The 27,631-nt window shown below is 42.4% G+C and overlaps 1 protein-coding gene across 5 annotated transcripts in view; it reads left to right on the forward strand.

Moving 5' to 3' along the window:
• ST6GALNAC3 (ST6 N-acetylgalactosaminide alpha-2,6-sialyltransferase 3) overlaps window positions 1-27,631 on the forward strand; it is a 713,190-nt gene that overhangs the window by 406,822 nt on the left and 278,737 nt on the right. For all 5 annotated transcript variants that reach the window (XM_072649885.1, XM_072649889.1, XM_072649890.1 and 2 more), the window contains exon 3: window positions 12,770-13,179. In XM_072649885.1, the coding sequence (XP_072505986.1) occupies window positions 12,770-13,179 (410 nt within the window). The remainder of the gene's footprint in view (window positions 1-12,769; window positions 13,180-27,631) is intronic.

Raw genomic sequence — 27,631 nt, forward strand, 5'->3', positions numbered from 1 at the left:
GAAAAATTAAAATACATTTTTTTCTCTATAAAGCAATAAAAACAATGGCAGATTGCTAATGCCTCTTTTGTACCTTTCATTTGAAAGACCTCAAAAGAACACTGGGAAGAACAAAGGCAGATTCGGTTCCCCAATGGCATCATTATACATGTTGAATCCTCCAGAACTAAAACTCTGAAGGCATTCAGGGGGAGGGGAGGAATCCACGAAAGGAGGATGAAGAGTGTCTCTCTGGATTATTGTTCAACCTGCTTGGTTCAAATTCATTCAAATTGGATGATTACAAGCAAAGAACTCATTTGTTTCAACATTAAAATACTAAATTAGTGTGTGGCGAGTCACAAATTGTCCTGTAGAGCTTTTAAGGTGCCCAGAGTGCCCTATCTCCAGTTTTAAAATTGCATTCTGGTGATTGGAATGCAAACATGTGAGGTGTCTTTATTTTTTAAATGAAGAATTCTTGTTTTTAATTATTTAAGTTGGTTCAGCTGAAACATAGGCTTTAATTCTAAAATACTTATCACAGTTCCTGGTTGGGATTTTTAGTTTTATTTTTTAAGATTTGGCAAGTTTTGCTTTAGAAAAGCGAAGATGCCTCGTTTGCCTGAAGCTGAGGTGGGCAGCAAGGTTGGATGGCCATGACTGTGTTTAATCCTGGCTGCTTTCTACTTATTTCTTGAGTGCAAAATTAGTAGCTTCTGGTAAATTGTACTAACGTTCTTGTAACCTTTTCTAATCCTTACTGTTTCATTATTTAATGGCCTGACCTTCGTTTTCTGCAGAACCACATTAGTGATAAATGTGGAGATTTAATAACTAGTACAGGTTGACAAGTGACCTTTTTTTAAAAAAAAAAAAAAAAAGACCACCATTCTTCTTTGCTGGGAAAACCAGACTGTTTTGCAAGTTTTAATTCATAGTTTTTTAATTATCCTTTCCATTGTCTGTAAGCTTTTTCAGAAAAAAGGAAAGGTCAAATATTTCATTTTCCTTGCTGATTAAAATGAAGTACTTGGCAATTGTTCCAATATAGCATTCAAAGGGGATGGGACAATTTGTCAATTTCAGAGCATTCAAAGAGCATCCTCAAGAATTTTCACTGGAGGGATGAGAAATTCAGAGAATTCCAAGGGGTTAGAGTGAAGCCATCCTCACTGGGTATGGGACTTGAATCATTCTCTCAATCTCCCTCTTGATGGGTAAGTTTAGAACGAAAAATTTGAAGGGTTCTTCAGCTATCTTGTTAGAAGAAAAGAAATGGGGAAAATGTGACCTGATCCCAACAAAGGGTGAGACTTGCAAATGAAGGACTTCATTTTTTAAAAAATTTTTTATCTTTTGATATTTTCCCAATTAACAAGAGTAGAATTATTGCAAGTTTGGTGGAAGATTAATTTCTGGGTTATTCAGGGAAAAAATATAAATTTTTTTTGACTCAGACAAAGTGAAACCAACTGGTTGTAAAACCACTCTTGTATACATTACCTAGAGATAGCACATTATACATTTTTTTTTTGCAACAGTACCAAAAAATCATGTATTTCCTTCCACTGAGCTTCAGTAGAAGGCAGAGCCTTTTGTAGCATTTTTCAGGAAAGATATGCTTCCCTGAGCTTGTTGGAAAATGCTCCTGGTATGCAATCTACATAAAAATTGGGTGGCTGTAAAAGTCTAGGTAATTCTTCCATAGTATCAAGGCCAGATAATGTCCAGGAATCTTAAATATGGAAAGCATAGAGATCACCAGGTGTGGCTAAGATGAATTCCTTTGCATTCTTCTGATGAGGCCAATTCTCAAGGACTTGAAATCAGCCAACAAAGTGGTTTAACCATTTAATGGTCCAGATATGTGGACCATGGTGGTTTTGGCTCCAGGAAGAAGGTTAGAAAAATCTTATCAGGCAGAGTGAAATTTTTCAGACATGGACACTTTTCTCAATGCTTAAGAAAGAATCTCACTCTAGGGTGAAACAGATTTATGTAAAGCAAGATATCTGAGCAAGCATTGCTACATGATCATCCCTGGACCTGTTCTCATCAGGATTTTCTCTGATTTCACCTTTTGTATTCTTCTTCTACACAATGCATGCATCATAATTTTTTATTTAAAAGGCTCCTAGAGACCATCTGGTAAAAGGACCATAGGTCTACAGCTGGAAGAGACTTTTTAGTTCATCTAATCAAAGGATTCTAAATATTTTATGTGATAAAGTAAGGTGAAGCCCATGGACTCCTGGCCAGAGTAATGTTTTAATGCATAAAGCAAAATACATAGGGTTAGAAAGGAGGCAATTATGTCAAACTGCAGTAATTAAAAAGAAAAATAAGTTCACAGACCCTTGGCTAAGAATTTCTAATCTAGTCTAATCCTCTCATTTTTGAAGTAATGACTCTGCGTCCTAGAGAAATAAAGGCAATCAATCAACAAACAAGAATTTTTTTTTTTTTTTTGCATTTACTGTGTCAGGTACCACACTGAGTTCTAGCAAAACCAATCCTTGCCCTCAGTGAGCTTATATTTTGATGGAGGAGACAAATAGATAGATACAAGATATATACAGTGTAGAGAGAAAACCACCTTTGAGAGTTAGGCATTAGCGGCTGAGGAGACCAAGCGTGGCTTCCTGGAGAAGGTGATGTTTGAGCAGAGTCTAGAAGGAAGTAAAGGATGTTGAGTCACAGTGAAGAGGGAGAGTGTTGCAGGCATGAGTGACCCTCAGTAACTCATCTAAAATCCTAGGGCTAGAAAGTGACCCAGCCCGGTTGTGACACAAGGTCTTGTGTCTCTCAGTTCACTGCTCTTACCTTGTCTGACACACACCCACCAAAATGCCCACTACACCTCTTAGACAAGTGGATGGATACCCACCAGACTTAGCTTGAGGAACTACAATGAGTTGCATCCTGCCTGTGCCAACCATGCTCTTCTGCATTGCCTTTTGGGTGACGTCTGCTGGAAGTTTTTAGACACTGTGGCTTGGCAATCCTGGCTACCATAGACCAGAACTGGAAGAATGATATTGGCCCTTGGTTTGATGGAGAACTTAGGGGGAATTCAAAGCATGGCACTTCCCAAAATAACTTTCCAAGCAAGAGTAACCCTTGCTTTTCTTTAATTCTGTGGCTATGTTCATGGTGTCCTTTTTCCAAAGTTTGTCATGAATACTGACACAAGATGACCAAGTGTCCATAAAATGATGTTTCTTGCTCCCTTTGAACACAACAGAAAAATCACTCCATGGTTAGCTTCTCCAGGAAAAAAGAGCCCCGTTTCTATTTACTTCTACCTTCCCTTTGATGCTTTTATGACAAGTATGGCAAAGTTTACATTCCAGGCACACGCCTCTTTGTTGTTAAGTGAACAAGGACCTCACATCTACAGAACCAACAGCTCCATTGATAGTGACTAAGAGTCCCAAGTCTGCTGCATCCTTTCTGCCACCTTCCCCCTGCCATCCCTCTAGAAATTGAAGGGACTACACAGCACAGAGGGACATATTCTATCTTTCTGTCTTCTGTAGGTTGCTGAAGTTAAAGAACTCAGTGGCAATTGACCAGCTTACTTTCCTTTGTATATAAGTACCTATGTGATGTAGTAGATAATGTGTTGGACCTTGAAGTCAGGGAAACCTGAATTTGAATCCTAACTCAGTAGCATATTAGTTGTATGGTCCTGGGCCAATCATTTAACTTTTTCTTGGCCTTAGTTTCTTCATCCAGAACATGGAGAAAATAACAGCTCCTACATCAAAGGGTTGTTGAGAAGATCCAATGAGATAATACATATGAAGTGTTACACAAACCTTGCAGCATTATATAAATGCTAGTTTTGCCATCCTCTTTCTCCTCCTCATAATCATTCTAATTCCCATCACCTAACACAATGCTTGGCACATAAGAATAGGGACTGGACTGATTTCATTATTATTCAGAACTATCAGGTGAGGAAGCTCTTCTGGAACCTACAGTCTTAGCAAGTTGCCCAGAGTCCTGAGAGGCAAGAGCCTTGGTCAGGCTCCCACAGCTAGCATGTGGCCAAGATGAGACTTTAACCCAGGTCTCTTCGGATTCAAGATTGCTTCTTTACTCAGTACTCTATGCAACGTGACAATAGCAATTTATTATGAAACGCTTGTTGACTGACTCGTTTATTAGTCTCTTTGGGTTGGCCTAGGCTGGTCCTGACAAAGGCATAGTACGATAAATAATATACCTCAGGAAATAACAGCAGGTATGTGCAGAGCTTTTGTCCCTCAAAAGCTATCAGGGCCACCTTTTCAGAGTCAGGGACATTCGAGCTGGGCCTTGGAGGAAAGGAAGGATGGGAGCAGGAGGGCAATGGTTGCCAAACCCTTGAATCTCTTCATCAGAGAGCTGACATCCAGCTGTGCCTACAATAGAAGGTTAGAATACTTCTCCTGAGGGATGGAAGACAGTAAATCAAAAGTGAGGCTGTTATTGAATATCAATACTTAGACATTAAATAAAAGAAGGTGTTTGATATCTGTTGGCTTTCCATCACAGGGATGTAATTGCCCTAGAGATGGTATAGATCAACTTTCTTAAACTCCCGGATTTGAAGACATTTCTGAGTGTGTGAAAGAAAAGGATGAAAAGGTTATACTTTTCAATGAAAATGGGAAAAAGAAAATGAGAGTCAAGTTAAGGAAAGAGTGGGTATCAAAATCAAGAAAGGCTCAGCAAATCTCTCTAAAGTTCTCAGAACACTGAAGGACTCCATCAAGAAAAAGGGTAAGTGTTTATTAGGGTGACATAGTTTCTTACTCAGTAAGTTAGAAACTTAGAGAATAAGTCCAAAGAAGGCTGCCAAATCACAGAGTAGAGATGGGTTCAAGAGGCATTTTCAAAAAGAGGTATTTTTAAAAGAGAAAATCACAATCAAAGAGGCAACAATAAACCCAAAAGATAAAACTGAAATAAACTTACAGGGACCTGGGAGAGCTCATGGACCAAACCAGTCTGAAATGCCTCAGAATTCTTTGCTCTTCACTTCTTTTGGAGTTTGCAGGTGTATTCAAGAAGTCGTAAAGGAAGCCTCTGGGACCTAGCCATCACTTTTTGCTACCTATACTGTGTGATTATTAATAGGAATGTTTGCATTTATCCAAATGTGTATAAATTTAGAGAAGATTTCTTTAACTAAATGGCAAACTGAGTGGTTACTCCCTTCAGATCTATCTGTGTATATCCAGATTGTATATCAGAAAACTTCAGTGGCACAGTTCCATCCATCCATCCATCAATCAATCATTCAGTCGGTCAATCAATTAATCAATCACCAAATCAAGATTGGGCCACACTTTCTTCTACTCAATACATTCTAGTGGCTTCTTGGTGCCTCACAGAGGTAGCTTCCTTTCTTGGTCTTTAAAGACTTTACATCTTGGCTCTAGGCTCCTTCTCCAGCCTTGGTAGATATTGCTCTCCCACTCAACTGTCCATTCCTCACCAAGGAGCCTCTAGCTTCTGTCTCAGGCCCTTTGCCCTGGGATTTCCCGTGCCAGGCATGCCCACTGTTCCTTCTGTGTCTCTCCTAATCACTAACATTCTTCAAAGCTCAGCTAGAGCTCAACTCCTCCTTCCCCATGAAACCTTCTCCTACTCTGATCATGATTCTTCTCTCTCTCCATCGCAGCTTTGGGCATGGCCCCTGGATGCTGGGCTCTGCCCATGAGGTGAGAACTCTGTCACCTCTTGACCAGAATGAAGGTTCCTACTCTCTGGCCCTTCTCACTGCAGGTTGCCTTTCCCAACCCACTCTCTTTTCCATTTCCCCTTTGTCTTCTTCTATTTGAATGTCATCCTTGAAGGCAAGGGCTGCCATGCTTGCTTGAATTTGGATCTGTGGTATTTAATGCAGGTCCTGGCACATGGCATTGATTGCTTTATCTATCTGAGCTACCTGTCTGTGGGGGCCAGCCCTCCCCCATTATTTTGTAATGATTTTACATATACTTTCAGATGTGCACTTTTCCCCTCAGAGGAATGTTCCCTTTTTTTCACTGAATCTTTCATATCTACTAATGGTTCAGTACTTAATAAATGAATATGGTTTGATTGATTGATCAAAGGAAGACAGGGATTCTAAGAAGTAGAGGTGAGGAGGGAGTGATTCCAGGGAAGAGGGGTAGAGGGCAAGGAGACAGATGCTCCTGAAGACCGTGTGGTCAGGCTGAGCAGAAGGAAACTCAGTCCCAGCTCCCCTATTCAATGACTGCTTAGAAAGCAGCTATATCGGCAGCCCCTGTTCAAGAGAGGATGAACCCTCCTGCTTTTCCTCCAGTTTGCCTGATAGTTGTTTCTCAGCTGCTGACCTCCAAATCTGCCCAGCTATGGCATTGCAATCGGCTGCCACCAAACAGATCGGGTTGTCTTCATTGATCACTTTCAAGGCTATGGTTGTCAAATAAAATAGCACAGTCATTCCGATTGGTGGAATTATGCCTCCTTATAGCAGAACTGGCTGATCCTCCATCATGAGCAGGTCAGCTACCATGGTGGCCAGTGGGAAGTTCTCTACTGGCTATATTAGTACTAATTGAAGGGACCTTTCTATGTCTTGGGGAGTCCATCAAACAAACTTGGTTTTTAAAACAGAGAAGTGACTTCCTAGAACTGTACCAGCTCTTTTACCAAACCATAAGGGACTAAGCAATGAGTTGGTGGCAGCAACATGATAAGCATGATGTTAAACCAGGTGTGGATCTGCATGACTCTTAGACCAAAGCATGATACTGATGTTGAGGATGGCCAAGATCAATGAGAATCTGACCCTTCTCCAATTGGGCAATGTGCCAACCTCCTCCAGAGGAAAAAGATAAGGGTTCATGCCCCACTCAGAAGCTTACTACACCAGCAACTGTGGTCAAATGACATCATCTCCATGGACCTCAGTTTCCTCATCTGTAATGAGGAGGTTGGATTAGTTGGAATCTGTGGGTCCTTTTGGCTTTGAATCTGTGAAGCTACACTCTTCTACAAAGGGCCACTTGTGATGGCTTCCATTTTCAGCTGCAAGAGGGCCCATGTTTGTTTTCACAATACAGTTTGGCATCAGATTGCTGTTGGCAATCCCCGATCTTCTGCCTTCGGGACCTCTCCCTGCAAGTCCTCAGTGCAGTCTCCCTGTCAACTGGCAACTCCAGGCCAGGAGCCATGGCTATGCACTAATTGCCTGAGTTCATGACACTTTTTGAGTTGCATCCCACTTGTGAAAGAAGTAATCTAGCTTTGTACTGCTTTGCAGGTAGCCCATTAGAAGCAACCTGCAACTGCTATGGGCATTTATAGAGCACATTCTATTTTCATATAGTGCTTTCAGGGCCCTTTGTAAATAGAATCCTGTTTGATCCACAAAACAACTCTAGGAGGCAGGTGATATTATCATCACCATTTTATGAATGAAGAAACTAAGACAGAAAGCAGTTAAGTGACTTGCCCAGGGTCACACAGCTTACAAAGTGTCTGAAGTTGACTTTAGACTCAGGTCTCAAAGATTGCTCCAGGAGCTGTGCATATAAGCACCTGATTTAACACTGCCTATCCCCAACACATGGACATATGGGGGTCAGTCTTACATGGTGGTCATGCCACTGTCTTCTCCTTTACATCGTCTCACACAAAGATGCAAGCTTCTCCTTGTCAAGTCAGGTTCCTCTACCTGCACAGATGACTCCACTGTATCCAATTGCCCCCACCACCATCCTTACATCTTCAGTCTTTCCTTTTCTCTACTGCCCAGAAACATGCTCATGGCTTCCCCATCCTAAATGAATCCTTCCATCCCTCATAATTGTGATCCTCTATTTCTTCTGCCTGTTGTAGCTAAATTCTTAGAAAGGGCATCTCTAATGGATGCCCTTACTCCCTCTCCTTTCACTCTCTTCTTAACTCCCTACAATCCAACTGCTCTCTCTGAAATGACCAGATATCTCCTAAATACCCAATTCCCCAGCCTTTTCTCCATCCTCATTCTCCCTGACTCTCTGAAGCCTTGAACGCTGTTGGGCATTGTCTCCTCCTGGATACTCCTCTCTAGGTTTTCAGGACATCCTTCTGTCCTGGTTCTTCTCATATCTGACCCCTCCTCTGTCTCCTTTGCTGGATCTTCATCCAGGTCAAGCCCACTAACCATGACTGTCCCACAGGACTCTGTCCTGAGCCCTTTTTTCTTCTCTTGCTACATCCTACTTCACTTGAGGATCTCTTGAGCTCACATGGAGTTAATAATCATCTCTCTGCTGATGATCCTCAGATCTATGTTTCCTGCCTTGACTTGTCTGCAAAACTCCAGTCTCATATCTCTAACTACCTCTCAGATGTCTCCAACTGCATGTCCAGCAGACGTCTTATACTCAACATGTTCAAAACCAAGCTCATTCTCTTTCCCCTTACCCCTTTCCTTTCCCCTCCTAACTTCCTTCTTACTGTAGAGGACATCACCATCCTCTCAGTCCCCCTGGCTCTCCAGTTATGGTGGCATCCTCATCTCCTCACTATCCCTCACACCCCTCCCCATATCTAATATGCTGCCAACGCCTCTTGATTTGACTTACAATATTTCTCACATATGCCCCCTACTCTGCTCCAATACTGCCAGTACCCTTTGACAAGGTCTCGTGACCTCGATAGTCCAATCGCCTGGGCTATTGCAATGGCTGCTGCGGAGTCTGCCTGCCTCAAGGCTCTCCCCACTCCAATACATCTTCCATCCAGCCACCAAAGTGATCTTCCTAAAGTGCTGGCCTGACCATGTCACCACCCCTCCCGCACCCCCCCTGCCCCGCCACACTCACTTATGCCTGATTGTTCTCTATACCCCCAGGATCAAATACAAAATCCTTTGTTAGGCATTCAAAGTCTTTGATAACCTGCTCTACCCTCTCACCTTTCCCATTTTCTTATAACTCAGCCCTCCTCCTGTGCTCTCTTTGATCCAGTTTGTCTCTCAACCCCAAGTATTCTCTCTGGCTGAAATTCTCTCCTTCCTGTGCTATGATCACTCACCTCCCTGGCTTCTTTCAAGTCCCAACTAAAATCCCACTATCCACAGGAAGCCCTCCCCATCCCCACTTCATTCTGGTGCCTTCCTTCTGGTCGTTATTCTTTTGTATTTGTCCCATGTGCAGCTTGTTACTACACATGCTTGCACACAAGCTTGCTGCTACACAAGCTACGTATGCTTGCATGTTGCCTCCTCTCTTTGATTATAGGCTCCTTGAGGTCAGAGACCTTCTTTTGCCTTTCTTTCTATCCCTGGGGCTTAGCATAGTGCTTAGCACAGCACCCTGGCATACATTAGGTGCTTAATAAATGCTTAGAGACTTACTCTCAGATCTCCCTAGCTCCAGGACCAGCACCACTTAACGGCCTAATGGTTTGCATGCATGCCGATGCTCTCAGCAGCCCTGGGAGGGTAAGGGCTGTCTCAAGACTCATTTCTCTGAGGGGAAAACTAAAACTTATAGTAACATGGCTACTAAGTGATGGAGCTGGGCTTAGAACCCAGGTCTCTTGTGACTCAGGTCCATTGTCTTCAGTGTTGACCACTGAAGGCCCTGCCTCAAGGGGTCTGGGTACTGAGGGAGTATCACAGTTTAGCAGAAAGTATTGATGTTAAAGGGAGTAGAGCGGGTGCTGTTTTCTATGTATATTTGCATCTGGAGCACCATTGTCCAAGCAGTTCTGCTGTGCGTATGCATTCTGAAAGAATATCTCCCAATAAAAGTTCCAGAGCTTGGGGACAAAATGGAGATGGGGCACAGTGCTCACCAATGTCATCAGTAACACATAAAAATGATAAGAACCCAATAAAAACGGGAGGGCAGTTTAATGTGTTAGATAGCTGAGAGATCCATAAATACTTCACTAAATAATGACTCGGCCACAGCCTTGGGCCGACGCTGGCCTGTCCCTCTCAGTTCTCTGGGCCCGGAGATCCTACTGTAGCACAACACACACAATAAACATAGCCTCTTCACCTGACAGAGCTGGAATTGGCTTGGGGAAGTCAGCATGGGAAGGGCTGCAGCTCTTATTGGAGCCTGGGACAGTTCTCAACGTTCCTGTTCTTTCTCAGGAAGAAATCTCACAGAAGCAAAGTCAAAATTCGAATTATGCACAAAATGTTTCCCAACGCAATCGTGTTGGAACCAGTTTATGTTTCTAAGCATTCCTTATAGCAGAAATGCTTTTGGTTTGTTTGATTGATTAATGGACTAACTTAATGTGCTTCAACAAATGACCTTTTCTAGGACCAAGGCAACATCCCCTAATTGTTGAAATGGTTTTGTAACTTCTTTTTCGCTATTGTTACAGTCTAATCTGTAACTGCAAGGATAGTGAACATATATCTCTCAAGGTTCAAAACACTGTCAAGTGGATGGAGATATTTAAGAGACTTTGTGAAAGATCCATTGCTGATGAATTCAGTGGATATGGCTGAGCACATCAGTGGCACCTCATTCTCAGTTTGCCCATCTGTAGACTGGAAGAATTGTCATGTCAGTCATTCACCGACCCATCTTTTTGTCCCCACTGTGTAACATATGCTTTCTAACCATTTTCTCTGGGTCTATTTTCTCTCTTCTGCTGTGCTGAAAACTCCTCACAAAGTACTGACGGGGAGCATGGCAGAGAGGTTAGAGAGCTAACCTTGAAGCTAGGAAGATTCGGGCTTACGTTATGACTTTGACGAACGCTGGCTGTGTGAATTAGCCATGTCTCTTCCCTTCTCAATACTCTAACAGCTCTAAGAACTATAAGTTCTGGAGCGGCTGACATCTGCCTCTACCTCGCTGGTGATGGGGAGTTTCCACATTGAGAGAGTTCTCCACACTAATGAAGTCACATACCCAGACCTCCCACCACCACAAAGAAAAGAAGGAAAGTCAACAAGTCGTACAGTGCTTTACACAAGAGGCAGTCAATACGTTAAAAATAATGGTATCTTTTTTTCTGAGCAAGGCAATGTAGCTTAGTGGGCGGGAGGCTAGCCTTAAAGTCAGCAAGTCCTGGATTCAGATCATGCCTATGACACATACTGCATCATCGGGCTCTCTTTTAGTTTTGCATAGTGTGATCTTTAATATTTTGGTCACATATCCTTTTTTAACCCATTGAGGTATATCATATATGATATGTATCTAAACCTAATTTTTCCAAGTTGTTTTCCAGTTTTCGCGGTAGATCGGATAGTGAGTTTCCCCCCCTGCCCAAGGAATTTTTGCTTAGGCTTATCAAAGAGTGGGTTGTAGATTTCAGTTATTTCTGATTCTAGGTTTTCTAATCAGCTCTACTGATCTCCATTTCACTTTGTTAAAAACCAGCACCAGATAGTTGGCGAATGCTGCTTTATGATGTAATTTGATGTCTGGAAGAGCTAGTCCCTTTTTGCTCCTACTTTTTTTTTTTCCCATTATTTCCCTTGAGATCTTAGACCTTTTGTTCCTCCAATTGAATTTTGTTATTATTGTGTCTAGGTTTATAAAGTATCCCCTTGGTAGTTTGATTGGTATAGCATTAAATCTGCAAATTAGTTTTAGGAGGTTATATCATCCTTTTTAATACATTATTTTTAATTAACTTGCTTCTGTGGGATACAGTAAAGATTAAGGATGGCACTGCAAAGGTTGGAAAAGAAACCATTCCCATTTTCACAGAGCGACATTAGGAGAGATTTTCTGTAGATACACATCATCTTCTGGGTCAAAGAGTCCAGGATATGATGCACGATTTAATGATTGGTTTTCTTATGTCTGCCATTTGTTAAAAGCTCTTTAATGTCAGAGAGGGAAAAATTGACCCACATTGATTTTAGAATGCCTTTGCCCAGGTTGGTTTCAGTGGAACCCCTGCTGTTCAAGGTTGTTGAGAAAAGCATGATTCCAAAGGCCAGATGATGTCAACGTTTAAATAGATTTATTCATTGATCAGCATTATATTGTGTAAGAATTTACTCAAGATGCTGTTGATCATGGAGAAATTGTTACTTTGGAAAATCTCTGTACTTAAAATCAGATTCTTTAGAATCATCTATTCTTACAAATAAATAAATATATTCAATCAATGCCTGGACATATTTACCTTTTTCAGTAGTATATCCATGATGAATCCCCTTAGGTTACACAGAACCATAAGTTGTCGATGCACTTTCCATATATTATCCTGTTTGAATCTCACAATAACTCCTTGAGACAAAAAACTAAGGTATATAGAGCTCTGCGCAACATTGAAAGGATTCTAATCCAAGCTGCTGTTTTTACGGATGAGGGAACAGAGGACCAGAGAGGTAGGTAGTAACAGAACTGATATTGGAAGCCAGATCTACAGTTATTATCATCCTCGTTTTACAGATAGGTAAACTGAGGCCAGAATGAGGAGTTAAGTGACTTGCCCGTCTATGATTACATAGTTTATATGGGAGGAGGGATTTGAACCCAGAATTTCTTGACTCCTACTGCCGCTGTCCATCCTTTAGCGTAAACATCCTCTCTGAAGTAGAGAGCTGCCCTCAAAGAGAACAGTTTTTAGCTTTAATTTCTGCGTTGGCAAGGACGAGAAGGCGGAGAACTTTATCCGCTGGGGAGCCGACTCCCCAGAAGTAACTCTCCCACAGAGTAACATCGCAGAGAGATTCTCCTCCTCCCGCTTAGCTCCAAGAATAGCCGGTTGCTTCCCTCCTCCGAGCACTCGGGATGCGTGAGGGTCACTAATTCACCCGACTGTCTCTTCCTTCTCTCTTTGCCAGCCTTTGCAGCTCGACTGTGACCTCTGCGCCATTGTGTCCAGCTCCGGTCAGATGTCCGGCCAGAAGGTGGGCACCGAAATAGACAGGTCCTCTTGCATTTGGAGGATGAATAACGCCCCCACCAAGGGCTATGAGGAAGACGTCGGCCGTAAGACCATGATCCGCGTCGTTTCCCACACCAGCGTCCCTCTCTTGCTTAAGAATCCCGATTACTTTTTCAAAGAAACCAACTCCACCATCTACGTGATCTGGGGGCCTTTCCGGAACATGAGGAAAGATGGCAATGGCATTGTGTACAACATGCTGCGAAAAGCTGTTGAGATCTACCCGGGAGCCCAGATTTATGTGACCACAGAGAAGCGCATGGGTTACTGTGACGGAGTTTTTAAGAAGGAGACAGGGAAAGACCGGTAAGCCCTGACTGTGCCTTCCTTCGTGTCTTGTGGGTAAATCCTAGCAGAGGGAAGGTCCCTTTGCATGCCAGCTATAAAATGAGCACCCGGTTATTTTTCAAGTTGATTGTTATATGTTTTTGACTGTTATGAGTACTTGATGAGCCAGCAGCTAGGCCCCATTTAGCCCACCTACGCTACCTTCTGTTCATTCCGTTTTGATTGGCCTGGGGCCTAAAAAACACTGGATGCTTTCCTGAGACATCTTTAGAGCTCCCCCCTCCCCCTTCCAGTTCAATTTGCTATTGATTAAATTAGAATTTTAGCTGAAGTGGGAAGCCCAAACAACAGTATTCCTAAGCACAGAAATGTTGGGAGACTTGATGATAAATTGACCTAAGCTCTTCAAGAAACCAGGAGAAACTTTACCTGAGGCTACCGACAGAACAGGTTATTGATTTTCTAACAAGGTTGAGTAACTCCCTGCATGCAAATGTTCTGTGTGATCCTGAACAAATGGCTAAGCATCATCTCACATTGGAGCAAAGTGCCATATTGAAATGCTGCCACACTTCAAGGCAGTAATGTTGGATGATTATAGCAAAGTGATAAAGGAAAAATGCCTTCAATACTCAATTATCCAGGGACCAGGATGGGTAATTTGTGATACATATAGCTCCTCTTCTTTCTCTAATTTCTCCTTATTCTTTATCCCCCCAATAAAAGGTCTTTTGCCATGGGTCCTACCAAAGGGAATGAGTAAACCTCCATAAGATTTCAGTCATATGGAGAGCAGCTGAATGTGTTGGGTTTTCCCATGTAATAAGATAGTTGAGGTCTCCACTGCCATAATCTTAAATGCACATTAGGAATGGACCTAGGATTTCATTAGTAGAAGGAATTCCCAATGAGGAAGCTTCTACCAATGCAAGTTGACGTGCCTTCTCTGAAATGTCGTCTTAGAGAATCGCTTAGCCACTTGGAGGTCCAATGATTTGCCTAGGATCGTTGAACCTGTACATGTCACAGGTGGGACTTGCACCTGGATCTTCCTGGCTTCCAGGCTGCCTCTCTGTCCATGTTCTCAGAAACTTCCACCACAGATTGCATCAGCATCCTTGCGTCTCTGCCTAATGGCCATCCTAGTAGTGGGACAGTCTCAAAATCATTAGTGGTGCATCACTCCCAAAGCCTGTCTTAATCATCTGTGCATAGTTACTCTCCTCTTCTGGAGTGGGATTTCCTGCAAGGACCCTCTGATACTTCCCTCTCATTCTATGCTGCCTGAAGATAAGATTGGCAGGAGTTTTTGTTAACCCCGTCCTTCTTGGTTCTTACCACCCGTCTCCTCCTTCCCACTTCATTCTTTTCCCTTTCTGTCATTCATCTTCTTAGCACTGCCAGAATGAGATGACATGGAACAAAAGGGAGAAGAGTCAAAGCTGGAATGAGTCAGTGTTGTTTCTTATTTCTTGCCCTTGGAAAAGGCTGTTTCAAGGGACATATTGAAAACTGTAGCACAGAAGGACCTTTGAGTTATATGTAGGTTTTGCCTCTCTACAATATCACATTTGCCTCTGTACAGTTGCATTGGATAATTTCTATATTAAAATCTGTTACTTGCAGAATGATTTTTCCCATCACCCAGTTTTAATAAACAAAACTTTTGATTACATCCAAGCAGAGCTCTCTTCCATGACTTCCTTTGGGTCTCTGGGTGCTATTCCAAGAGCTGGTAATCATTTAAAACTGTTCAATCTGCCAGGTTGCTCTGCTATCGATTCCTGGAGTTGATTTGTATTTATCATTGATTATCCTTGAGCACCAAGAGTCTGCTCAGCAGTACACAAAAGCTCAGGCAGACATAGTTCGGCAGGTCCCTCAGCTAGTCAGCCTAGCTGGAAGGCTCTTGCTCTTAGATGTGTAATTTGCAAGGCATAGGCTGTTTAGGGGAGATAGGCAATGGGTGTGGAGGGGAAGGGGAATGCTGAATTGGGCATTAAGATATATGCCTGTGCTCTGTTTGAGAATGGGTGTGAGTCAATGTGGCCCCACTTGGTGCTTCAGGGATGCTTGGTTCTCCTTGAGGAGCCAATAGGAAATGGGAGGGATCTCCAAGGGAAGAATGGGGAAGGGAAGAAATGACCCAGAAAAGCCTCCTGCAGAAGGGAAGATTTGAGCTGAGTCTTGAAGGAAGCCAGGAAGCAGAGAAGGACTTCTGGGAATTAGCCACCCTTTGTACACAGCCCCAGAAATGCCCTGTTTCACTTCCATTTTATGCACCAGTTTCAGAGGCCAGTGCAGAAGCTGGTGCATTTCTCTGGACGATGGGCTTTGGTACCTTCCTCTTTGTATCAAGTGTATGCTTAAATGTGTCTCCTTCATTGTCATGTTTACAGAAACACTGGGAGTTAGGTAACAATTCTGAACAATCAATTGCACCTTGCTCTTACTTGTGTTGAACATCTTTGGACCAATAGACCTTTGGGAATAGGCAGACACATTCAAATTGTTTCGAGGTAGTCCTGTTTGGGGATGGAGATTTAGTCTAAAAGTGTGAACAACCTGACTGTGAGCTCTCTCGTTCCAAGCCTGCTGTGACAGGGTAGCTAGGTGAATTTCATGGCTGATTTAATGACTTCAAACGAGGTCTGCTAATGAGGAGTCTGTTGCTGGCGAAGTATTCAGTCATTGAGTGGGCACTGGTGTTCAGGAGAGGCTGGGGATGCTTTCCTCCCATTATCATGGTAGGCAACTGGATGGTATTCTGCGTGGGGGGTATATTTTTGTAAATTTCCATTTCACTTGGAGGTCCGTGAGGGGTTATGACTTTGATGCACAGTGATTTGGTGAGCCCCCATTATTATCCACAAGTCTTAGAGAACTATAAAGTCATTACATGATGGACATTTTACAGGACTTTTAAATTTTATGTTGCAAATAGTTATGGTTCCAAATGATAGAAAATTTATTAACTACATTATATATATATATATATATATATATATATACATATGTATGTGTATATATATATGTACATATATATGTATAACTGCATTTATTAACCACAATGAAAAATGTGCCTTCACACATCTCTGATTCATGTCAAATTTTTATGCTAGAAAAGAAAAAAAACCTAAAAGACACAATCTGTAACATGCTTTTGAAAATTTCATTTTTTCCTGCTAGTCAGGATTCCCCTCTGGGATAGGATGTAGTGTTAACCCATTCCATGGGGCAGCCAAAGAAAGGTAGGTTGTGGGATCTTGGACAAAATGAAGTTGTTTAGACCCTGTAGGAGACAACCCAGCCCAGTGGCATGAGCCCTGGGGGTAGAGTCTGACACTTGACTGTAATTCCAACTCCTTGATTTTCTATCTGTGTGACTTAATCACTTAACATACCTGTGCCTCAGTTTCCTCAATGTAAAATAAGTACGTTGGAGAAGATGATCTTTAAGGTCTGGTCCCTTGGTCTTTCTTCAAGTTGAGAAAGGGCGCCAGAAAACAATCACAAAGGTGAAGGTCCTGGCCCTTCTGCCTCTGAGGCCTCTTGTTCCACCTTTGGAACCCAGGTTCCTTTCGATTGTCTCAGTCTTCTGGGGAACTGCAGTGGTAGCTCAGTCTTTCCCTTACCTTCTTTCTCCATCTTGAATTCTCTCTCAAGGTGTGGGTTCTGCCTCCATGTCTGACTCTTTCTTGACCTCTGACCATGATTCCTCATTGTTAGAGATGATTCTTCCCTTGACCAATAGAGCTCTCCCTACCTCAACTGACTATACAGCTAATGAACAATTTATTCAAGGCTACCACTAGTATGGCTAACCCTTCTGGCAGCTGAGGGCTAGTTGCCTTATAGTTCTGTCAAGTTTTATGGAATAATGGCACCTGCCTGAATCTCTGCTACTTGGGAGGCTGGGATGGCCCTTCTCCCAGCTCTGGGGTTATTACCTGCAGAAGGCCGTGGCAATCAGATGTTCGTGTTGTTTGGCATCAATATGGTGAGTGCCTGTAAGTGGGTGCCATCTGGCCTTGGTCAGAATCCACACAGATAAAATTTCCCATGTTGATTAGAGTACCAAACTTAGAATTGCTACAACTACTACTACTGCTACAACTACAATGACTGTTACTACTACTACTAATATTTCTACTACTATTGCTACTACCACTTTACTGTGCTAGCAAACCATGAGGCTGAGTCTGAATTCAGAGGCCGACATCTTTGGGAGAAGTAAGGCAAGCAGGTCATGGACGGGAGCAGCTTGCCTCTCCCTCTATGGAGACATTCTCTCATATAACCTCTGGGGGTCCTCTCTGCTTATCTCCAGTGCCTAGAACTTCTTGGTACTTTGTCTACACAAGGTCTCCCCAACCCATTTGACTAGGAGAAACTGGAGGGCACAGACTGTCTTTTGTGTTCCCAGCATCTTTCTTTGTATCCCAAGCAAAAGTCCGCATTTAATAAATGTTTGTTGGCCAACAGATTGACAGGTTAACTGATACTCATGGAGTGCTTGAGAGTTGGCTAACCACCTTTTATGCTTTATCTCCATTCTAAATCTGACAACAACCTTGAGGGAGAGGTGGAACATATTTTTATTCCCTTTTATAGATGAGGACACAGATTAGGGCGAGGTCAGTGACTTGCCCATCCACGGTCACATGCACAGGGCTAGCAAGAGTCAGAGATTGACTTCAGATGAGGCTATCTGATCTACCAAACCACATTGCCTCTCAGTAGTACAATATCATCAATTCTGAAGATCCCTCCACCAAGGAAGATTGCCACCCACCAAAGGCTGCCCTTCCTGTGTGATTTCTATCCACATCCTCTCATAAGGCACATCCGCTCAGTGGCCCAGTGAACAGAACTCTGGGCTTGGAGTCAGGAACACCTGAGGGTCCATCCAATCCAGGACAGCAAGTCACTCACCCTCTCTCGCCTTAGTTTCTTCATCCATAAAAGCGATCATCCTAGTACCTCCTCAGTACCTTACAATGCTATACCAATGATTTCTGTGAGCCCAAGGTGCACCACGCCTACATGCTGGAGTCCCTGTTAGCCTCTTCCTGACATTGAGAGGGCAGTAGGGGTCTGCTTGAATACACCCGTGCCCTGCCCTGTCCTGTCTTCAGTGCATGATCACTCTCATCTGACACAGGAAAAGAACGGACAGTGATGACGTTTCTCAATTCAGCAAATGATTTACTTGTTGCCTGGTTTCAACTTCCCTGTGAGGAAGTACTGTGGTTAGGGTCATTCCTGCTCTACAGGTGAGAAAGCTGAGTCCCAGAGATATTAAAGGAATACTGGAGAGAGAGAAAGTCTGTCTCTCTATTCACAGAACCTCAGGTAGCAGCCTCCCACTAACAATTAAACTTTGTGGGACCCTGGATGACTCAGTTCACCTGCCTGGGCTTCATTGTCCTCATCTGTGTGATGAAGGTGGTTGGATCTGAGGGCCACTGAGGTTCCTTTTAGATCTAGATCTGGGATCCTATGATTCTGGAAAATACCCAAAGTCATTGAGAAAATCACCTCAGAACCTGGATTCAGATCCAATTCCACCCATTCCTAGTAGGTATCAGAAGCACGAGACCACTTCATTAATCACCAGTCTATCACTTTCTCCACCATGTCATTAATTAGTTAGGACCTCTCATTAATTAATTAATAATAACTGAAGAAGTTGTAGCTCTTATTAGAACAGCAAAGCTGATTCTGGTCTGAAAAAGTGCCTGTGAATAGCCCTAAATCGACCTTAATTAGCTGGCACCAATGTGGCCCCCTCCTTAAAGATGGGTCAACAGCCCACACATCAGGGCTACACACTTCATGCCTCATGTGACAGGGATGGCTCTGCAGAGAGGGGCTTTCAAGGATCCTACTAAAAATAGCCTGGTGAGGTCACTAGTGGTCAGAGCATGAAATGGTTCATATCAAGGAAAAGGAGGAGGTTAAAATATGTGTGTGTATGTATGTGTGTATATAAATATGCATGTATATGTGTGTATATATGTATAAATATAAGTACATGTGTTTTGTATGTATATGTACATGTATGTATGTAAAATGTATGTGTGTATGAAGTAATCTTTTCTCACTTTCACTGAAGATATGAATCATCTCTTCCTGAGATGGCCCTGAGACATTCCCTGAAATCGCCATAAAGACATGATGTGCTCTGGCTGGGCTCAGTCTTAAGGACCATTCCATTCAACCACAGACTTTCCCTCCCTTCCACATAGAGAACAACTACACACACCACACACACACACACACACACACACACACACACACACACCAGTGTACTTTAGTAACATTAGGGGCTGCCTTATTTTCATTTAGTTGTGGTCAGAAAAATGAGATCCATAGTTTTTCTTAGTAGGGGAAAAATATCCTTTACTTGCTTCAAAGTTGGCTAATCTTAAGAAATGTTGCTTCAGTCTATATTGGGGTCACTGTGAAGCCAAGCTAGGTAAGTTCTACCTAATTTAGGTTTCTGATGGAAAAGTTTCCGCAGCTCTGCTCATGGACACCAGCCCTTACTCCACTTTACCCAAAGGTTGGCCAATCTATTAGCTTCTTTGGAGTTTGAGTGACTGGGCAGCCGACTTTTAATAAGTCCCTGACAGAGTCATTCTTCAAATGCAGGTTTCCATTTTATTTTCACATCAGCAGACCGGCAGGTTTGGAGGCTTCACTCACAGTTCTGTTTGCTGTTTATTGGCCTGTTCAGAGACCCTGTACAACCAATCCGAGATCCTTGGCACCAGTCTATACTCCTGGGTATATGGGTCACCTCCACTGAAGGCAGAAAAAATGACCCCAGAAGCCTGGAGAATTTCAGCAGGGGTAATGAATCCTTGGAATCATGGGCAGGTAGAGAGGGTATGTGCATGGATGTGTCTACGTGTGCATCTTGTGTGCATATGGGGACAGCCAGTAATCCCACACAGAGACAGTGTGGTGGAGTGAAAAGAGGGCTCATTTTGAAGTCAGAGGATTGGGGTTCTAGTCCTTGCGCTGTCATTTTCTACTTGGTGACCACAGGCAAGTCAACTCACCCCTCTGGCTCTTTTGTTTTCTGCTGTAAAGTAAGTGAGTTGGATCGGATGACCATGGAAGTCCCTTCCAACTCCAACCTTATGACCATCCTGTCCACATTGGCTCCAGAATCCTGCTCTTGGTACCCATGCTTTCTTACCTTTGGTCCTTGGCTAAAGGCTGAGCTTTCGACCCAGCGTGCAATGAGTCAGCTTTGAATTTAATCCTCTTCCCCTAGCAATGCCAACCAGTCCTGCAGGGAATATGTGTCCAAAAGTACCAATATAGGTGACATTTTCTACCCCTCTCCCACCCTTGTTTCCTAGTTCTCAGTTTCTGGGATGAAGATGGCAGGGTACAGGGGCTGTCAGGAAGTCAGGAAGACTAAGCATCCAATCACACTTCAGACACTATGAGCTCTGCAAACTTCAGCAAGTCATTGAGTCCCTCTGACCCTCACCTTCCTGACCAGCAAAAGGAACCTTGTAGTACCAGTAGTTCTGACCTCATGGGGTTGTTGTGAAGATCACTGGAGAAGAAATGGAGACCAAACACTGGGCATTCTCATCCTCTCTCTCTCTCTCTCTCTCTCTCTCTCTCTCTCTCTCTCTCTCTCTCTCTCTCTCTCTCTCTCTCTCTCTCTCTCACACACACACACACACATACACACACATTCATACTCCCACACACTCACACTCACATGTCAATATAGATTAGATATAGATACATATATGGCACTGATTATGTTTTGTCATATGTGACCCAGGCTACCTTACTTTCAAAAAAGGGCTCCAACTGTGGTATTAGGCTTTCTTGTACTCTCTCTGGCTTACATTTCCCCATCTCAGGTTCCAGGGAAAATTTGTAAACTTAAATGATGCTATTTCTTCTTTCTCAGGTTTTTTCTGAAAGGAATCATCCAAGTCCTTTTTAGAAAAAGAACTCAGTGTACAAAGTAAATGTTGGGTATGGAATAGTTATTTATTTCTTTTTCCCCCAAGGAAATATTTAAAGACCCCCAAATTCACAAGTAACAAATAAACAAATGCTTAAAAGATGAAGAAATAAAAAAATCACCTAGTGAATAGATTGTTAGACATGGAATCAGGAAGAGGTGGGTTCAAATCTTACCCTTGACATTTACTTAACCATGTGCTCCTGGGCAAGTCACTTAATTTTTCTTAATCCTACTTACTTCATCTATAAAATGAAGAGGTTGAATCTGATGACCTCGAAGATCCTTTTTAGCCCTAAATCTATGGTCTTATGACTCTAGGGCTGCTGAACGGATATTTCCACATTCAATTAAAATCCACACTTATTATTTTAGCAACTCACACAATTGCATTCTTCTAGTCAGCCAGACATGACTTGGCATCCCCACTGTGACCCCATGTCCTCTAAGAATGGTATAGCTGCAGCAACAGAGACGGGCCTGACTGGCACCATTAGGACAGTTTCAATGTAGAGACAAAATGATGTGCTCATAGGTCATTGAACAATGATATAAAAGACAATTACTTATCCCTAATATGTCAAGAGTGTGCAACAAGGACATAGGAGAAAGTATTTGGTGCAGAGCTTCCCTCTCCCATTGTCTCCATGTGGAAATGTGTCGGTTTAGAAGTGTAGAGTATGGAAACCTATGGGGGCTTCTGGGATCCACTAAGTCTGAAGGGCATTGATCCCACCTGATGATTGGTATATAGGAAGCATTCAGCAATGCTTTTACATTCACTCATTCATTTTTTCCTAATTAAATTTATTTTCAATTTTCAACATTCACTTCCACAAAATTTTGATTTTCAATTTTTTTCCACATTTCTGCCCTCCACCTTCCCCCTGAATGTATTCTGGTTATCCTTTCCTACAGTCTGCCCTCCCTTCTGCTACTCCCCGCCCATCCTCTTCCCTTCTATTTTCCTGTTCAAGATAGTTTTCTATACCCCATTGCCTATATATCATATTTCCTAGTTACATGTAAAAACAATTCTAAACATTCGTTTAAAGTTTTGAGTTCCACATTCTGCCCCTTCTCCCCTCCCCAATGTTCCTCATTGAGAAGACAAGCAATTCAATACAGGTTATACATGTGTAATCATGCAAAACACTTCCACAGTAGTCATGTGAAAGACTAACTCTATTTCCCTCTATCCTGTCACACCTCCCATTTATTCTACTCTCTCCTTTGACCTGTCCCTCTACCAAAGTGTTTGCTTCCTATTACCCCTTCCCACAATATGCTGTCCCTTCTATTATCCCCTCTCTTTTATCCCCTTCTCTCCTATTTTCCTGTAGGGTAAAATAAAGTTCTGTACTCAATTGAGGGTGTATTTTATTCCCTTCTGAAGTCAAATCTGATGAGAGGAAGGCTCATTCCCTCTCACCTTCCCCCTCTTCCCCTCCTTTGTAAAAGCTCTTTCTTGCCTCTATAGTGTGAGATAATTTATTATATTCTACCTCTCCCTTTCTCTTTCTCCCAGTACATTACTCTCAACTTAGTTTTATTTTTTAGATATCATCCCCTCATATTCAGCTCACCCTGTGCCTTCTGTCTCTGTCTCTCTCCAAAAACACACATACATACATATACATATGCATATACACAAATACACATATATACATGTATGCATACTTGCATGCATACATACACATATACACACATACACACACACATATATTCTCTCCAGCCACCCTAATACTGAGAATGGTCTCATGAGTTACAAATATCATCTTTCCACATAGGAAAGTAAACACTTTAACTTTAATAAGTCCCTTTTGGTTTCTCTTTCCTATTTACCTTTTCATGCTTCTGTTGATGCTTGTATTTGAAAGTCAAATTTTCTATTTCAACTCTGGTCTTTTCAACAATAATGTTTGGAAGGGCTCTATTTCAATGAAATTCCACTTTTCCCTGAAGTATTATAATCAGTTTTGTTGGGTAGGTGATTCTTGCTTTTAATTTTATCTCCTTTGACCTCTGGAAAATCATATTTCAAGCCCTCCAATCCCTTAGTGTAGAAGGTCCTGAATTTCATGTTATCTGGATTGTGTTTCCACAATACTTGAATTGTTTCTTTCTGGTTGCTTAAAATATTTTTTTCTTGACCTAGGAACTCTAGAGTTTGACTACCATATTCCTAGAAGTTTTCCTTTTGGGATCTTTCTTCAAGAGATGGTCAGTGGATTCTTTCCATTTTTATTTTACCCTCTGGTTCTAGAATATCAGGGCAGTTTTCCTTGGTAATTTCTTGAAAGATGATGTTTAGGTTCTTTTCTTGATCATGGCTTTCAGGTAGTACAATAATTTTTAAATCATCTCTCCTGGATCCATTTTCCAATTCAGTTGTTTTATTCCAATGAGATATATCACACTCTCTTCTATTTTTTCATTCTTTTGGTTTTGCTTTATAATTTCTTGATTTTGCATAAAGTTATTAACTTCCATTTTCTCCATTCTAATTTTCAAGGAATTATTTTCTTCAGTGATATTTTGGACTTCTTCTTCCATTTGGCCCATTCTGCTTTTTAAAGCATTCTTCTCCTCATTGGCTTTTTGAGTCTCTTTTGCCATTTGGCTTAGTCTAATTTTAAAGGTGTTATTTTCTTCAGCATTTTTTAGGTCTCCTTTAGCAAGCTGTTAACTTGTTTTTCATGACTTTCTTGCATCATTGTCATTTATCTTCCCAGTTTTTCCTCTGCTTCTCTTACTTGATTTTCAAAATCCTTTTTGAACTCTCCCATGGCCTGAGACAATTCATATTTTTCTTGGAGGCTTTGGATGCAGGAGCCTCGACTTTTTTGTCTTCTTGTTTCACTCTCAGAACTGATCTCTGTGTTGGGTGGTTTTCTTTGTTGCATTTGACAGAAAAAGAAACTGAGGCATAGAGAAGGGGACTAACTTTCCCAATGCCACAAAGAGAGCCCAGGAACTTTTCAACTTGCTTTTATGGGTGTAGCTAAAAGACCTGAGTTGAAACTTCTGCTCAGACAGGTCACAAATGGAGATAAAGCTCAATCTCCCTCTAAAGTGAGGAGGTTAGAGGAGGTTAGCCCTCTGAGGTCTCTAGGATCATGTGAAGTGACCCAGACTGCAAGTGTCAAAGACAGGACTCCCTGCTCAGGTCTTTGGTCTTAGAGTCTAAAGTGAAAGGATTGATGCGGACTGCCTCCAAGGTCCTTTCAGTTCCAGTGAACTTCTCACTGTAAATTCCATGGGGTTCCCTTGAACCATCCTTCTCCTTAAGCCCCCATTTCCTTATCTCTAAAATGAGAATGATGCTAGTGTTATTTGTTTATTCACAGGGTTGTTAAGCAACCTTACCCAATAAATACCAATACTTCGTACAGTGAAATATACTATCCTCTGTTAAAAGTAGACCCATGAAAAGGATATTTGCATTTCTGTATCAAATGATCTGTGTCTGGGGACCATAGGTCCACAAATAGGGGCAAATGTAGACTGGAAGCAGACTTAAGCACAGCACATGCCCTGTTCTCCAAGTAAATAATTACAGCTCGTTAACTCTACTCTTTCCTGCATCTTGTAGAATTATAGAATTTCAGAGCTGAAAAGACCTCAGAGGTCCACTAGTTAACCCTTGCATGAACATTAGCCCTCTTTTCATCCCATCTAACAAATGGTCCTCCAGCTTCTGCCTGAACCCCTCCAATGAGTGAGAGTCTTCCAACTCTCTAGGTACCCTGTTCCAGCTTTGGGAGAGCTCTGATCATTTGCACTCGTTCCTTTACATAGAGCTAAAATCTCCTGCTCTTTACCCTCAACCCCTGGCTGCTGGTCATGCTCTTTGGGGCTAAGCAGAATAACTCTTCCATGTGATAAATTCTTGCAAACAGCTCTCATATTCCTACCTAAGACTCCTACCAGCTAATCCCTCCTCTCCCGTTCCTTTAGCTGATCCTTGTGCATCATGGTCTTCAGTTCCCCACCCACTACCATCCTGTCTGTCATACTGTTGACACACTGCACTTGTCAATGCCCTTTCTAAAACATGGTGCTGGTGGTTTGTGAGAAGGGTAAGCTATTGGCAGGTTTTGACCACCCATTGGAAAGAAGGATCAGGGAACAGTTTTGCTAGAGAGGAAAAGAGTCAAAAGAAGGTAGTAGGGGCCCAATTAAGAATTGCATTCAGGGCTGCCTGTCCTTGTGGATGATATTCATATGTGTTTTCAATCAAACAGTTGCTCAATGAGCAGGTCTTCATCCCCTGCCTATTATGTGCCAGTCAGTGCCTTTGTCAGGTCAACATTGGAGAAACAAATACCAAAACTGAACCAATCTCTCCTCACCAGAAGCTTTCCCCCTGGCCAAAACTAAATATACTTTATTAAGGAAATTTCCCGCCCAGAGGAAGGAATTCTGGATTAGCTGGAGGTGTGTGCCACCTTTGCTGCCTCCCTCCCCATATCCTGAGTACATACACACACACATACACAACCTGATTTTAGACCCCCATGCTGAACATCATTTTGGAAAGATCTAGGATGATCCAAACTCCAGGCCTTTCTACACATCACACAGCCAAGAAAGAAGGACACTGGAAGCCAGGGTCTTTAGGGCAGCATCCAGTATCAGAAGATTTACTTAAACTAAATCTAGAGATACAGGGAAGCTTAGCTCAATGATTCCTAGTTCCACCCCTTGGGTTCAAGCAGAGTAAAACATTTCCTGCCCTCTACAACCTGTTTAGGACTGGAGAGCAGAGTCCATTTGTCTCCCCGCTCACAACAGAAGGGAAGGTAACAGTAGCTAGGGTTTGGGGGTTAGGGTGGGCATCCACAATCCAGAAAGGTTTCTGGGGAGTACTTGAAGCCTCTTTAATTTACTCCATGTGAGGAAATTCAGTCTGGATTCTCCCTCCATTAACACAGCTCACCACCTCCTAACTTAATAGATGAATCCCAGGGCCTTGTTGGAAACACATGAAGGTCTTGCCCAGACATAGAGATGGGATTTGAGCCTAGTCCATTTGGATTCTTCTAAACCCAATCCTCCTGTGCTTTGCACACAGTAGGTGCTTTATGGGCATATGCTGAATTGAACTGAATTCACAAGAAAGACAGTGAGTAACTGGCTCATCTTGTCCCTATAACAAAGAAGTCCTTAGTGGGTCGAGGGCATGTTTCCTGTTGGTGCCAAGCACATGGTGGGTGTTCCATAAATATTAAATAAGAAGAAGTATTTCCTAATTAAGATGAAGATTTTTCTCTATTAGGCAGATGGTGCTCAATAGGGGTGGCCCATTATTTACTAGTATGACAGAAAGTGCTGGCAATTGTGTATGAAACATTGTTCCCGCCTCAGCTCCCCATTCCGAGGGAGAGCAAACACCAGCCACAAGCAGCTGGATCAGTATCAGCTCATGTTCTGTGAGAAAACCATGGCTGGGGAAGGAGTCAGTGTGTGTGTGTGTGTCTGTGTGTGTGTGTGTGTGTGTGTGATGGTTTAGTCATCATTATTGGCTTAAACCATGCAAGGAGTTGATATAACCCAAGTTTTGGCTCTAGAGTTTGTAATTCGTGTTAAACCTGCTCTTTTTAACTTCAACTTTCAGTATCAGTTGGGTTGAAAGGAGATTTTTTCCATGAACTCTCTCAAATTGCTCCACGTAGTTATAGAAGCCAGATGTTAACACCACCCCTGTGTCTGCTGTGCTTGTGGTAGTAGCTGAAACCTCAGTGGAACCAAGGAGACTTAATTATGTGCTCCCAAAATACACATGGCTTTATGGCAGTACAGCTCACCCCAATGAAAATAAGAGTCTAATTTCATCGAATCTTGTAAATTAGAGCAAGAGGGGTGATGAGCAGGCAATTCTCAGTTCTTGGGAGAAGTTAATTTTCTTGTCAGCACATCCCTGTTCCGAAAAATCAGCAGACAGGGACCTCCCAGAGGGAGAGAGAAACTCTGTGATCGGATGTCATTCCTATTTGGAACGTCTTGCTCTCCAAAGGTTCTATGCAAATGAAGCTTTTTTTTTTCCAGGATGGAAAACTCTTACATTTCCCCTCCCAGATCAATGGGGCTTTGCATGAAGCCCTGCGTCTTTGAAACAATAGAAGGTACTTTGCCCACATTAAAAAACAACTCTATTTTGGGGAGACCTCAGTGAGCAAGATGAGAAACAGCCTTAGGAAATGGATAGAGAGCTAACCTGGAATCCAGAAGACCCGGGTTCAACTCCTGATCCAATCTGAAACATATTGGTTAAGAGACTTTGGGCCAGTCACTTAACATCATTATGGATAACATTTGGGAACAACTGAAAACCCTAGAAACAAAAACTGTCAGTATATTGGGAAATATTACTGATAGGAGAAATTTAAAGAAATACGTGAAGATTTGTATGAGCCATTGCAGAATGAAGGAAATAGACTCAAGAGAACAGTCTAGGGAATG

The sequence above is a fragment of the Notamacropus eugenii genome, chromosome 2 (assembly GCF_028372415.1).
Source record: "Notamacropus eugenii isolate mMacEug1 chromosome 2, mMacEug1.pri_v2, whole genome shotgun sequence".
NCBI lineage: Eukaryota > Metazoa > Chordata > Mammalia > Diprotodontia > Macropodidae > Notamacropus > Notamacropus eugenii.